This window comes from Actinia tenebrosa, unplaced genomic scaffold (assembly GCF_029948245.1).
Source record: "Actinia tenebrosa isolate PJP-AT-01 unplaced genomic scaffold, QUT_ActTen_1.0 PGA_scaffold9__36_contigs__length_13948895, whole genome shotgun sequence".
NCBI classification, from domain to species: domain Eukaryota; kingdom Metazoa; phylum Cnidaria; class Anthozoa; order Actiniaria; family Actiniidae; genus Actinia; species Actinia tenebrosa.
Genome location: NW_028292586.1, coordinates 13,459,479 through 13,473,220, shown reverse-complemented (window position 1 = coordinate 13,473,220; position 13,742 = coordinate 13,459,479). Strand labels below are relative to the sequence as shown.

General features: G+C 40.3%; 2 protein-coding genes across 2 annotated transcripts; one reads left to right on the top strand and one right to left on the bottom strand.

The window, feature by feature from the left end:
* Nucleotides 1-8,347: 8,347 nt before the first annotated feature.
* Nucleotides 8,348-9,254, bottom strand: LOC116298216 (mediator of RNA polymerase II transcription subunit 22). The gene is made up of 3 exons (XM_031706599.2): nucleotides 9,085-9,254; nucleotides 8,914-8,994; nucleotides 8,348-8,680 (listed from the first exon to the last, which is right to left on the bottom strand). The coding sequence occupies exons 1-3, from the start codon at nucleotides 9,205-9,207 to the stop codon at nucleotides 8,462-8,464; spliced, it is 423 nt and encodes a 140-aa protein (XP_031562459.1). The 5' UTR covers nucleotides 9,208-9,254; the 3' UTR covers nucleotides 8,348-8,461.
* A 49-nt stretch (nucleotides 9,255-9,303) lies between these two features.
* Nucleotides 9,304-12,654, top strand: LOC116298215 (large ribosomal subunit protein eL8). Its single transcript, XM_031706598.2, has 6 exons — nucleotides 9,304-9,345; nucleotides 9,795-9,915; nucleotides 10,268-10,417; nucleotides 11,380-11,600; nucleotides 11,728-11,798; nucleotides 12,385-12,654. Exons 1-6 carry the CDS (start codon nucleotides 9,343-9,345, stop codon nucleotides 12,608-12,610), a joined length of 792 nt encoding a protein of 263 aa, XP_031562458.2. The 5' UTR covers nucleotides 9,304-9,342; the 3' UTR covers nucleotides 12,611-12,654.
* The last annotated feature ends 1,088 nt before the right edge of the window (nucleotides 12,655-13,742 follow it).

Genomic DNA, 13,742 nt, shown 5'->3' with positions numbered 1-13,742 from the left:
ATTAGCATCTACCTTCCTTTCAACGTCGAACTTCCATCGACCGCTGACCTTACCATAGCTGCGTATGTGTGTGAATTCCTCACCTTGAAGGACATACCGCACGCAGTCCGGTGCCCACAGTGTGCACTCTTTACCGTCGTGTTCCAAGACTAACCTTAAACGGCTAATGTCTTCGAACACAACATAATTTTTTATTCTGTATGAAATGCCTTGGACTAATTCACGCCAGTGTGTCTGTTCAACTATCATTATATCTATGAAATATTCTTTGGTGAGTCCTTAACGTATCCTGCGTCTTAAAAGCCTTATCACACCAAGGACAAGGTATGCGAATGCCTTCCGCGTAATGGTCGATCTCCCTGCATATAAGGTCATAATCATTGCACACCATAGTTAGGTAACCATTTGCTTTGTATTGTGCGAGTAATGCCTCTTGTTTTGAGGATAATACGCCGTTACCCTTAGGTGTCTTCAACTCCAAGCATAACCCATTATATTTTTTATGTGCATTGAGAACTAAGATGTCAGGCTGACCCGCCTGGTAACCTTTCTGCCAACATACTATTCTTTTTCTAGCTGAGTCCTGTAGTTCTCCAAGACCTGGTGCCAGCAGTAGGATAGGGTGGAATCGACGTATGTAGTTTACGACCTTCTTATGCAGGTCAAATTCATTTTCTATTTTGAATATTAACTTATTAGGACTGTCAAAGCGCCGCTCTATTTCATACTTACCTGTTTTCCTGAGGGTAGGGAGAACATCGCCTAACACCCAGTTTCTGAACTCCTTAGCTACGGACTTTTCAGATCCGAATATTAACTCATAAAGACCCATTTCAGTGATGTAAACGGTATGTGGTTGCGCATTAGGGGTGTCAGTCAGATTGACACCCTTTATAGACCCCAAAGTTACCTTGTTTTCCTCTGAGACGTGTGCTCTAGCTGCGTCCCTAGAGTTAACGTAACCCAACGCCAAAGCCACCTCCTTCGCTTTGAAATAAAGTTTATCGCCTTGCACTATGCATTGCAGTTTGGTGTTGTTGTTTTTGAATACGCGAAGCATTATATACGTAAGGGATATTTTTATCCTTTCTTGGATGAGGGAGCGCAGCGCATTAATATGCAACACTCTTTAGCTGATTCATTTCTACGCTCAGTTGCGCGTCAGAGACCACAAAGACGTATGCGTTGATCTTGTCTGAGTTGCCTGCACTAGTGTTTAAGTCACGCTTGATTTCCAGGGTAATGCCGTCCTGGGTATTTACCAGACGCAATCCCTGCCCATGTAAATCCTCGTCGTTGGTGGTTCGCATGTCAATCCACAATGCATACTTATCGGTAAAGAACTCACCGGGTGCAACTTGATCCCCAAACTTTCTTTTTATTTCCCTGTAGATGTCTGAGGGCTTCATTCCCTGCGAATACACCTTATTTGGAACTCCATTGATGCTAATCCCGACGTTGGTGATGTTGGGGTTATGAAAGGCTTCAGAGTCGCGCTTACCGGCTTCATAAGGTTTGATAAATACCAACATCAGCCCTGTAAGACTACGACGTGGTAAATTAATGCTCTGAGTAATTACCGCGTCTGTCTTATCCAGGAAACTAAAGGTTTTGTACATTACCGCGTGGTCATACAAGAAAGCCTTTCCGGAGCTGTATTCCATGCCAGCGCTGCGTGCTAGATCTTCGGAATGTATGGTTTCATACTGCAATTCCAGGTTGGTAATGGCATATGGAGGAATACTTCCCGACAACGCAGTGCTTAACCCGCCAATGATGTTAGTTATGTTGGCTAAGGTCACTTCAAACTGCAACTCACTCAACTGTCTAGGATAATAAACTCCGTGGCTGGTAATAGCCTCAAAGTCCAATGGTATTACGTATTTAGTACCATAGGCTGTCTTAATGGCCTTTGCATCTGCCACTGCGGTTTCTCCGCTGCCGTCAGTAGGTTGTGTCTTGGTAGGAGTCCTAACCTTACGTAAGATTGTGCTACCAATACCCTGCTCTATCTTTTGTGCCCTTTCGAATGCAGTCAACCACAGATCTTTGTAAGTGGTGTATAGGTCATAGTTGTTTAAGTCTAAGAGGGATTCCCCGGCAAACTTTACTCGCATCTTTGAAACAATGTTGCGACCAAGATTGTTAACGATAATCCTTTCATCTGCGGCGTTAGGTTGCACCGTCAAATCAAACCTTAAAGCCAAGGTGCCAGGAACTAATACTAGGTTATCTGTTAGTCGAGGCACACCTACGTACAGCGTTTCTCCAGGTTTAGCGCTGCTGGGGGTAAAGGTGACCCGATGAAAGGTGCGTTCTGCTTTCAGTCCGCCAACCTGCTTAGGTAATATATTGGGGTTTAACTTTGAGCTTATCATATATAATGGAAGTAGAAGGAATGGATTTCGATCCCCTTACCGAAGAAGGTCAAGTCGACATTAACGACGAAGAATATGAAACCCTGCTTCCTGATGACAATGTAGACCCCCGAGGCCTTTTTGATAAATTGCTGAGTAAATATGGCGTCAGGGCCCGCGATGCTATGCGTTCCTTGATAGATAAATTTAGGTCTAAGAACCCCCACACACCTATTCCAGAATACTTACAAATGGAATCCCTTGGCGTGCGGTCGGACTTAACAGCGGACCTCCTCAATGACCTAAGAGAGCGATACCCAAACATAAACCTGGCTACTTTGGACTTCCAAATAGGAGACAAAGGGCAGGTTCAAGTTAGAGAATCGGGTAGAGAAAAATGGCACAACCTGTATCAAAGGAAGAATTCCCGCCTGCTTAACAACCAGCTTCCAAAAGGAGTCACAAATGCGCTTGGAACGCCCAACTTGACGATGCTAAGCACTTTGACTCAAGAGGAAACAAAAGTTGCTCAAAGGACCTTTGTTAGAGGTATTTCGAAGCCTGGCTACAAAGATGCCCTCAGATCCGCAATCAGACTGCAAGAGGAGCGCCAGGAAAAACTCAACCAATTAGAGACCGTCAAAGAGGAAAAAAGCAAACAACTTGAAGAACTTCCAAAAGATAGCGACGCGACTGGAGGCTTGGTGAGCTTCTTGCAAAAGGTAAAAGCTGAAAAGGAAGCACTTCAAAAGGAAATGCAGGAAAATAAGGTAACCATCAACGACCTTAGGCGACAACTCGACGAAGCAACCAAGAAAGGGGGTAATGTCGATAGTCACTTTAATGCCGTCCAGGAGGAAAACCAAGCATTGCAGGGGCGTATAGAAGAATTAGAAGACGAATTCATGAAACAAAGTAGGTTAACAACTGAAAGCCATGTCGCCGAAATTGCAGACTTTAGAGCTAGGCTTTCTAAGCTGTTGGAAGAAAAAAGCGTCGCAAGAAATCAGCTAAGGGCTGCTTTGAATGAATCGGCGGGAAAAGACGCAGAACTACAGCGCTTGGGAAAAGAATTGATGGAGTCTGTTGACAGAGAAAGGCAAGTAATGGTGGACAAGGCAGTGGCGGAGGAACGAATACGACAACTTCAACAGGCCGTCGAAGACCTGGAGGGGCAAATAGAGCGGCAGCAGGAAGTAGTTGCGGACCAAAATCGTCCCGAAGAGGAAAGGGAAGCTGCCCAAAAGGAAGTAGAAACCCTTCAGGAGCGCCTTGCGGAATTACATACGCAAAAGGAAAACCTGAAAAGAGAATTGGGGCTTACCACCAAGGAAAAGGTAAAAAGAGCCCTTTTGAAGTATGGTATTCCACTGGCATTCGCGGTCGCTATTTCGAGCGTAGTAGGAGTTATTATGACCGCGCTTAAGGCTACAGGCGCAGGCGTAAAAAAATTAGGTAATGGACTAACGGAATTAGGAAAAAAGATGGCAGCCGGTTTGCCTGGGCTGCTGGGTTCGGTCGTTTCCTTGGCACTTAGGGCCGGCGGAGAACTATTGAAGTTCGTGGGGAATAACGTTTGGATCTTGGTAGTAGCTATTGGCGTGGTACTCTTGAAGAAGATGAAGGGTTAATCTTATCTGGGTACGTTACTGGTGGCTTATCGTTGTCGGGTGTCCGAAGCGTCCTCGACGGGGGATAAGTAAAGATAGTATTCGCGCCGCCTTGATAATTTGGTATCAAGGGTATGGCAGTCATAGTAGAAATAGTCTTATGACTCCAAGTAGCACTTTTGTCATGAGTTCGATTGATCATGGCGATACCAGGGTGCCCCGGACCTACCATGTGGTCTGGACAAAATTGAAGCTTTGCATATTGACAATTAACTATCATGTGAAACGTTACTGGCGCCATATTTTCTAAACTTCTGGGGGCTTCATACGTAAAATGAGCTAAGTTCCTATTATTATCTTTTTTTCTGTAAGGTAATAATGGTTGGTTATTCTCGTCAATAATCCTAAACCTAACGTTAGCGTCATTAAATGCGCTAACGTTAGTGGTGCATATGATTAACCCCAACCCTCCAACTCTAACCCACGTGCAAATGTCTATCCATTCGTCACCCTGATGCCAATATTCCTCCAGGTAATGAAAAAACCAATCTTCTTTTACGTGTGGGTTCATATATTTAAAGGCTAAGCACCGTAAGAGTGCTAATGGTCTTGTGATTATAAGCCGTATCTCTTTGATCTTCTATGCTATTTACACAAACGCTCCCAGTATCATCTACACGCATTTGCAGCTTTACCTTCCCATGGCAATCAGTAACCATATGAAAAGTCCAAACCGATAAATTCTCGGTGCTATGCACCGGCGGCTCTACGGAGAAATGCGTAGGCTCCCTGTTGTTCGTTTTCGTACGCATAGGCTGCAGTACGCCGTTGTCATCCAGGAACCTAAATCCTACGTTGGCATGGCTGCTCGTGCCAATGCAAATACTACAAAGGATTAACTTCTTTCCCGAGTAGTTCAAATTCACTGACATACCCGTAACATCAACCCAAGATGCCTGGGTGTATTTTTTCTCGCCTGTGTAAGTCGTATAAACACAATCTACTCCAGCCATGTAGGGGTTGTTCATCGCCATATATAATAGCTCAGACCAATGCTTGCAGCTGCTAAGCCGGCTTTTAGTAAGTTATGGTTATATTCCTCGGGTATAACCTTCTTTACTGGTTTCTTTGGCAGCACCTTTTTTAATGGTTTTTCTACCTCTTTTTTTGGTTTCTCTACGAAGTGAGGAATGCTCTTGGTCATGTCAGAGTTCACGTCATTCACCCCAAACTTCATATCCTTAGTAGCTCGCTGCAGCTTATTGTTATAACCCACAACGGAATTGGTGTTAATAACCAAATTACTCGGCATTAACCAACAACCAGGTGACAAAGCGTAATCCAGTCGCACTTTAGACTGCTGCACCGCCAATTGATATCTCTGCACTGATTTAGATATGTCGTTCTCTATTATTGCTGACTCAAATAAAGTTAGGAATTCTTCTTGCGTTTCCCGCGAAGCGCCTTGGGATCCAATGATGGGGCTGCGGGTATTTACCTGCGCTCCTAAGATACAATACACGAATGCTTCAATGCTACGGTTGATCCTGGCTAGGTTCCTTAAACCTTTTCCTTTCATCAACACGAATGGATCCCAAGTGCCTAGGTAGTTCGATTGAATTCTGGTAATTAATGAATTATTACTCTTATCGCCACCCATATCACCAAACTCTAACTCATTACTTGGGTATTTTTGATGTCCGTAGTCGGCTGGCTTCTCACCGTTGGCACCCCAAACGTAAACTATACCCAGCCCATGCGTCTTACCCTCTTTGTAACGAAAATCTTTTTGCTGTGGTTTGAATTCATTAATTAACCTTTCCAGGGCTGCGGCGTCATATCGGTTATTCATTGGATTAAATGCCTTATCTCCCGGTAAAGGTACATTAAGTTCCTTCAACAGCCTCCTAACCGTAAAGGCAACGTGAAACCGCATAAATGAAATGTGGAACATGTCCGCGGCAACACCACAACCTTTAGTGGCAGCCCAGACAGCAAAGTTTAACTGCTGTGGCCAATATCGCATATTAGGCCCTGCTAACCATTCCCTGGCCTCTTTACCCGACGTATGCTTTAACATCGTATCCCCATAGATATTCCTTACTACTACGTCAAATGATTGCTTACCCACTGAAATCTTCAGGAACGTTACCATCGTTTCAAATTCGTTTACACCACCTTCAGCATCGTAAAATGGGTAATCTTCCTTGCTCATTAATAAATCCCTTGGGAAATTAGGCTGTACAACCGGTAAATGCTTCACCTGATCGACCAGCGTAGGTTTTAAATCCTCATTGCTGTACATTCTTTCACCGTTATAGTAAATACCATCGGGTCTTCTTTCGAACTTACTAGCACCCGCATGTGGAAACCTTTTCCTAAATTCTCTCCAATTCCAGTATTTTTGGTTGTCCTGTATATCATTCCCAAAAGCGTCGTACATTATATATATAATGGATGTTATAGCATCAGCACCTCCTCTCTATCCTGATTTACATAATGAATTGAATGCCGAGAACTTTCGTTTGAATAAGGTAAATCTAATCCTGGCTTACTTGGAAGGGCAAACGAAACACTATGAAAAAGTCCAAAAAAAGTACGTCAGAGCCCGGAGTACGCTACATAAGATTGCGATAACTTCAGGATCCATATCTGTTGTGTTAACGGGCTCTGGCGTTGCTACTTCGCTTACTGGGCCGGGAATAATCGTTGGAGTTCCTTTGGCCGGCGTTGGGGCAGCCTGTGGTATTATTTCGGCTGTTGCTACGGGTATTATGAAACAGTTGTCAAGCAAAATATCCAAGCATGACACTACAATAGCTCTGTCAAGGGCTAAAGTAAATACGATCACTGACCTTGTCTCAAAGGCTTTGCGTGATAGAAAGATAGACGACGTAGAATTCTCGCTTATTCTGGCCGAAGAGGAAAAGTACGAGAAATTAAAGTCGGACATAAGAAATAAAAAAACAGTCGTAAAAGATCTTTCCGAGGAATCTCGCAAAAAGATCTATCAAGAAGCGAAAGAAGAGCTTCAAAGAAAGCTTGCTCAGTAAACATCTGCTTTGAAAAAAGCGAGACAGGATTTCATTTACATATCGAACGTCAGTCTAGAAATTACGCGTAATATGAATTATTTACATAACCTTATTTGGTAAATTATTACGCGTAATATAAATTCATCGTATGAATTACGCGTAATATGTTATTGTCGCCTTGGAATCCATTCTAACAGGGGGTGGTTGGGGTCAATTTTGTAAAATATTTCATAGATTACATCAGGGTAATAAGGAATATCCTTATTCAGCTGACAAAACATCCACTCGGCTCTGCTCATATCAGAAACCTCAGGAATAGACTTACCGGTAATTTCAGATAAAAGATAGGGAATAGCTTTGTAATACTTCCCTAGCTTTAATTTTTCTAGCGTTTTCCGCAGGCTTTGTGGCGTTGGCTCTTCTAAGTGGTCTATAATTCTTTCCATTACTTCGTTGTCTAAATATACCGGCTGATGACCTTGTATGTGACTCATCCAGTCTCTGAAGTATTTTATTCTTTTGTATGGAGTCTTCTTACGACCTCCATTAGCATAATATTGCTCTCTGGTGGCATTTGGTACAGCATTACGAATATTCTTACCACACTCGTAACATTGTGCTGACGTGTCGTCTTCTATTTGCATTTTCTTACCACAACAAATATACTTATTTGGCTTAGTAGGTACAAACTTGGGTTTTAAGCACTTTATACAGAAGTCAAAAACAAACTCTTTACAATCTTCGCACTCCATATATAGACTAACATATCTTACATAGACGCGGGATGCGGGTAATCGCGGTACGAATCGAGGTGGGTACTTTAGACGGGTAATCCTCCGGTTGTCGTTGCGCTGGAACCCCCATCCCCTATACTACTGGATACAGAATCAAGATTTACCTTGCAAATTCATTGCAATCCAAATTTTTACCCCACGATTTTTGCTAATTAGCTAAGCAAAGAGGGGAGCAAGGGATTCTGGTAGTGGTAGTACATGATGCTATGATGTAAATAGCCTATAGAATACTCTGGTTGACAACACATAGTACAAGGGTGTAGATGGGGGGGGCGAGGGGCATGGTGGCTTTTTGGAATTTATATTTGGTAATTTTCATTTGCTTTGCTAAGCTTTGCAAAATCAAAGCGTAAAACACAGAGCCCTTTTTTTTGGTTTGGCATTTCAAGGGGCCCACACAAAATGGCAGATTTTTGAATTTCAGCCCCCCCCTCCCCTTTCAAAAAATTCTGGCTACGCCCCTGTAATAGGCAGTGACATTCATTCAGCTAAATGATACTAAGCAAAAATAATACTGGTACCTATTGCTTCAGCAAAAAAAGACACAAAACTGTGGCATCAACTTTTATTTACAATACATATACACTGTAATGTACTACAAGTTTTGTGACAATCTATTTGCATTTATATGAAACGTTAAATATCTAAAATTATGTTAATGCTATTTAATGATATGGTGATGAATAAAATGCTTCTTCTAATCCATACAGCGTGATAGCAATGTCTTCTTTTAGATTCATCAACTGCTTATCTGTATGCTGTTGCATGTTCGATAGTCTTGTTGTTCTCTCTGAGATACTTTCATTCACAGATGGAAAGTCATTCAAGATCAGAAATTCTTTGATGTCTGAGACAAGTTTCATTAATGATTCTCCAGCTCTGACCTAAAGATATAATTATACCAAGTTGTCAAGTTATCAAATAATAAGTTTCCTAAAAAAGCTTTATTATACTACCATTACCAGAATTCCTTTCACACTTTATTTTGCCCAGTTTGTTAGAGCCTATTATCTTATTATTTTCATGAAGAAATGAAAATTTAATAAGAAAGAAGATTATCAAAGCATATTTCTGGTAACTGTAGTGAAAATATGCCATCAAACAATCGAACACTCACTATGTTTGCAGCTCTAACATTGCATTCATACTGATCTTGTACCACTTGTGTTACACAAGACACTTGCGATTCATCTTCAACCTGTTAAATATCGAAATGATCATTGCATTTTTGTGCATGTTTAGGACGTCTAGCAGGGTTGATAATTTATAAATGAGCGCCTTTGCCTACCTTGGAACATTTTAATATTTCAGTAAAATTATCAAGAATGGACTTCACATCATCCTTTAGCCTTTTAGTGTATGATTTTAACAGAGTTTCTTTGCTTTGAGGCAAAGATCTTGCTTGAGACATATTTTAACAATACTCTTAACACTTTACACCGCGTCCGCCATCTTGAATATCCGCTGGCTGTGATGCATTATGGGATAGTATTCAATTTCCCACAGTGCAAAGCGCGACTTGTCCTCTTCGTCGCCATCTGTAAAAATGGTAAGAACTAAGAGAGAAATATGTGAACTTCATCCAGTTATATCTCGTTCATCGCCTTATTTCGCAAAATATTTTAGTACTCATTTGAAATAAAGATGTTAAAACTTTCCCATCAGTATGTCATTTTGACCGCAAAATCTTTAGACAAGCTGTACTTTTTCACTGATTTGAGTGTTATGGTTATCACGTTAGGATTCACCCAAATCTCGCTAGTGTATTAATGTCTTTGTATTTTATTGCATGTTATATTTTAAGACTTTAGTGTTGAACTCTTGATGTCTGTGGTGAAAGCTTTCATAAGCTTTATTATCATTTCCTTCAATAATCTTTGTGTATATATGGATATATGTTTGTCCCTAATGTGCTGGCTTGTAAACTTTAATAGCTAGTTAGCCCGTTATATCCAATCAATATTAGTATATTGATTGTATATATTGCCTTTATTTCAGCCTAAAACTAAGAGGGTCAAGGTTAAGAAGGTGGCCCCTGCTCCTTATGCAGCAGCCAAGCCAGTACCCAAGAAGACTGTCAATCCACTAATCGAAAAGAGACCAAAGAACTTTGGTATTGGTATGTATGACTTACAATATCAGATAATATCAATATCAATAGCTATAATTAGTCTTTGTGTAGATATGACCCTTTAGCACTAATGCTATAGTATATTTTAATGCATACTACCTACAGCTCACAGCACATGTTGAGACTTATGGAGATAGAAAAACAGATAACCATTGTTGGTGCATAATATCAATTCTGTGGTCATTGATCTTTTACCATTTCCCAGTCTTTTTTGAATAATACTTTATTCTTAAACACAATAAGGGCAATGATGCTGGTAATGCTTAAGTAAAGAACTGTGTGAATTTATGATTATACAATAAGTAGTATTTGATAAGATTTCAAAATTATCAATACGTAGGTGGTGACATTCAGCCAAAAAGGAATCTTGGAAGGTTTGTTAGATGGCCAAAATATGTCAGACTCCAGCGACAAAAAGCCCTTCTTTACCAGCGTTTGAAGGTTCCTCCAGCAATCAACCAGTTTGCGCAGACATTGGACAGACAGGCTGGTAAGAACAAGGGTTGTTTTCTTCATACAATTTGATACTGCAGGGCCATTGAAAAACTGGTATTTGTACATTATCCATGGTAATTGTGGGTTTTCACATGACGTCATCAAAACGTCAAAATCTAAACTATAGATCGTATAAAGGCATTTCTCAAGTATGTTTTAGAAATCAGTGTTATAAGTCACAAGAAAAAATCTCAAGTTATTTCGATGTTTGGTTCCCGAGTTATGAAGGTTGAGTTTGTGTCACACAATACCGTCACGTCTAGCTAAATAGTGATGAAAATATTAAGATAATCTACTGTAGTTGAAAGATTTTCCATTAAACATATTTAAAATATCTATTTAATTATATTTAAGTGAAATATAGTCAAACACATTAAACATTCCATCATTTTAAGCCTTTGGAGTTTCGTCCGCCATGATGGTGTACCAACTTGGAACACCAAGATGGCTGCTCCATACATTTAAACCAACAATTGCCTCATGTTTACTTGCCCATAGTTCCACAACCAAATGCTTTACAGCCATAAAATTTGGCCAGAATATGTAGTTTGGACCGCTTTACAAGATTATGAAACTTGTATTTCATGATAAATCGAATTTACGCTTTTGAAATTCAAGATGATGTAGGTGAAAATCAAGAATAGTTTATAAAGCTGTGGGGGATAAAGGGTAGTGGTAGCGCACTTGCCTCAGATTTGTAGTCTCAGGTTAGATTCCTGGACTCAGCATCCATGTGAGAGGTTATTGGGTCGCTCCCTTGATACATGTATTTTTCTCTGGAAACTTCAATTTTTTATTCCTTTGCAAAACCCAATTTGATTTTGGTCTGTGGGCTACTCATGCCCTGACTTATGGTAGCGAAGGCCTAAGGTCATTGTAGGATTTGATGCAATTGATGTTTTAGTATGAAGTTTTTTACATTTATTTTGTGCAATAAGATGACATTTTTCCTTTCAGCCACCCAGTTATTTAAGCTTCTGCACAAGTACCGTCCTGAGACAAAGGCGGAAAAGAAAGTCAGGCTCACGGCCAAAGCTGAACAAAAAGCTGAAGGCAAAGATGAAGCTTCTGGCAAGAAACCAGTTGTAGTAAAGTATGGTATCAACCATATCACTGGTCTAGTTGAGAGCAAGAAGGCACAGTTGGTAGTCATTGCACATGATGTTGACCCAATTGAGGTGAATATATTAAGGTTATTCTGTAACACTGTAAAACATTCTATACACCTATTTGTTGTGTACCATAAGTTATGCTAGATTAAATTTCAGCATTGCGATATGAGAACTTTGGATATGTTGTTTCTAGATTGTTGTATGGCTTCCAGCCCTTTGCAGAAAGATGAATGTGCCATATTGTATTGTGAAGAGCAAAGCAAGGTTAGTAAACCACCAGATTTACTCTCCATTATAATAATCATAACATGACCAACTCAGCCAAGATATTTGGGTTTTAAGCTTCTGTTGATCTAAATAATTACTACCCCAAACAAAACCACCCAACTCCTTGAAAATTCTTGAATAAGAATGGGTTTAAAGGACTAAGTCGGTATTAGTATGTAATGTTTAATAAATGAGCAGGAGCGTTTTATCTGCTATAAAACATGAGGCGTAGGCGAGTGGTTTTAGACCCGATAAAACATGATCTGCGAGTTTATTGAACGGCTTAAAAAACTCATGTTTGTTCTCATATTGTACTGAATTCTTTACGAAATGAACCAAGTTTGATAGAGAAAATCCAAGTTAAAGTTTATGCAAATGAAGACAAATCAATATCAGATATAAAACCTCCTTCATGGTCATGATTTTTATTGTTTCCTTCATGGATCATTAATGAGTTTTTAAAAGGTTGACGAAATACTCATTTGATTCCATTTAATGAAAGAATCAAATCAATGTCATACTATCTATTAAGTAGGAAAAAATGTCCAGAGTTTAAACTTGTTTATTTTGTTGTTTTTTTAAGGTTGGGAAAGGTTGTGTACAAGAAAACTGCCACTGCTCTCTGCTTTACTGGTGTCCGTCCAGAGGACAAACACTCCCTAAACAACCTGATAGAGTCTGTCAAGACTAATTATAACGATCATTTTGATGAGATCAGAAAACACTGGGGAGGTGGAATCATGGGTCCCAAGTCTTTGGCTGCTACTGCTAAGATCGAGAAGGCCAAGCTCAAGGAAATGAAAGTGTAGACATGAAAATAATTGTGCTGAGAAATAAAATCAGAATAACCTTTCTTTGCAGTTGTTGCTTTACCTTAGTTATATAGTGTGAACCCATATCATGAGAATAAAAGAAAAGGACATGACCGCCATGTTGGTTTAAAATAATAGAAGAAACCAAGATAGCTATGATGTCACATGCACAATGACAAAAGGCATGACCACCATGTTGGTAGACAGAAATGGACTAAATCTTTTATTCCAGTGATGCCTTATGGTGGCTATGACATACAGTCCTTTGACTAAATGTTGCCGTTTGATCGGCTTCATCCCTACGCGCCTAGACCCAAAAGGATCATGGGGATAAATAATTCACAGTTCCTAGCTGCCGCATGTGTTATCTAACATTTCTTGAGCTCGCTGTTTTCGATCCCTTTTAATTTGCGAAAACCATGCCTCAAGCATGCAGCGAAGATTAAAACTGGCGAGCAGTTTGGATGACGCAAGTTCTGGGTAATTTACCCATTATCCTTTTCAGTCTAGGCGCGTAGCGATGATCCGATAAATGACGACGTGTGTCTAAAGAAATTGACATCCCACATGGAATGGAGCGAGTATGCATTCAAAGCCATCGGTATGCTGGTCATAGCAAGGGTTTAATCATCTACGGTCTAGGAGCCGACTTAGGCTTAGGCTTCGGCAGAGCTTCCTGATCAGTCTGTAATTCCTCCCTGGGATAGCGGTGTTGAGGTCGAAATCTCTGGCGTAGCCGTAAATGCTTTGCACTGCCATACGACGGTTCAACTCGACGTCTGGAAGTATGGTTAATAATCAATCAATAGAAACTTAAATAATCCAAAATCTAGTCTCTTATTTGATGAATATCAATTTGGAGAGGACAGGTAATAATCCCGAGTGTGCAGACACATTCCAGTCGCTCCACGTAGTGTTCTTTAAACCACACCATGTCTTTATCAAGTTAGAAAAATTATAAATTCTAGCCAAGTTCTAAGAAAATGGCTTTTTGGTTTTCAGAAACCTCATTTATGAGAGTGAGAATAAATAATCCCTTAACCCCAGGGTATGGAGTTAAATTGGAATGATTTGTTGCAAACAGTGTTTAACATAATGTGTAATTAAATGAAATTGATAACCAGGCACA

What these genes read in the sequence shown, in the direction of transcription:
- LOC116298215 (XM_031706598.2), top strand. An exon ending in ACCAAAGAACTTTGGTATTG is followed by an intron (nt 9,916 to 10,267) that starts GTATGTATGACT and finishes ATCAATACGTAG; the next exon opens with GTGGTGACATTCAGCCAAAA. An exon ending in GACATTGGACAGACAGGCTG is followed by an intron (nt 10,418 to 11,379) that starts GTAAGAACAAGG and finishes TTTTCCTTTCAG; the next exon opens with CCACCCAGTTATTTAAGCTT.
- LOC116298216 (XM_031706599.2), bottom strand. Translation starts at nt 9,207, where the DNA reads ATGTCTCAAGCAAGATCTTTGCCTCAAAGCAAAGAAACTCTGTTAAAA. An exon ending in AAATATTAAAATGTTCCAAG is followed by an intron (nt 8,995 to 9,084) that starts GTAGGCAAAGGC and finishes GATATTTAACAG; the next exon opens with GTTGAAGATGAATCGCAAGT. An exon ending in ATGTTAGAGCTGCAAACATA is followed by an intron (nt 8,681 to 8,913) that starts GTGAGTGTTCGA and finishes TTATATCTTTAG; the next exon opens with GTCAGAGCTGGAGAATCATT.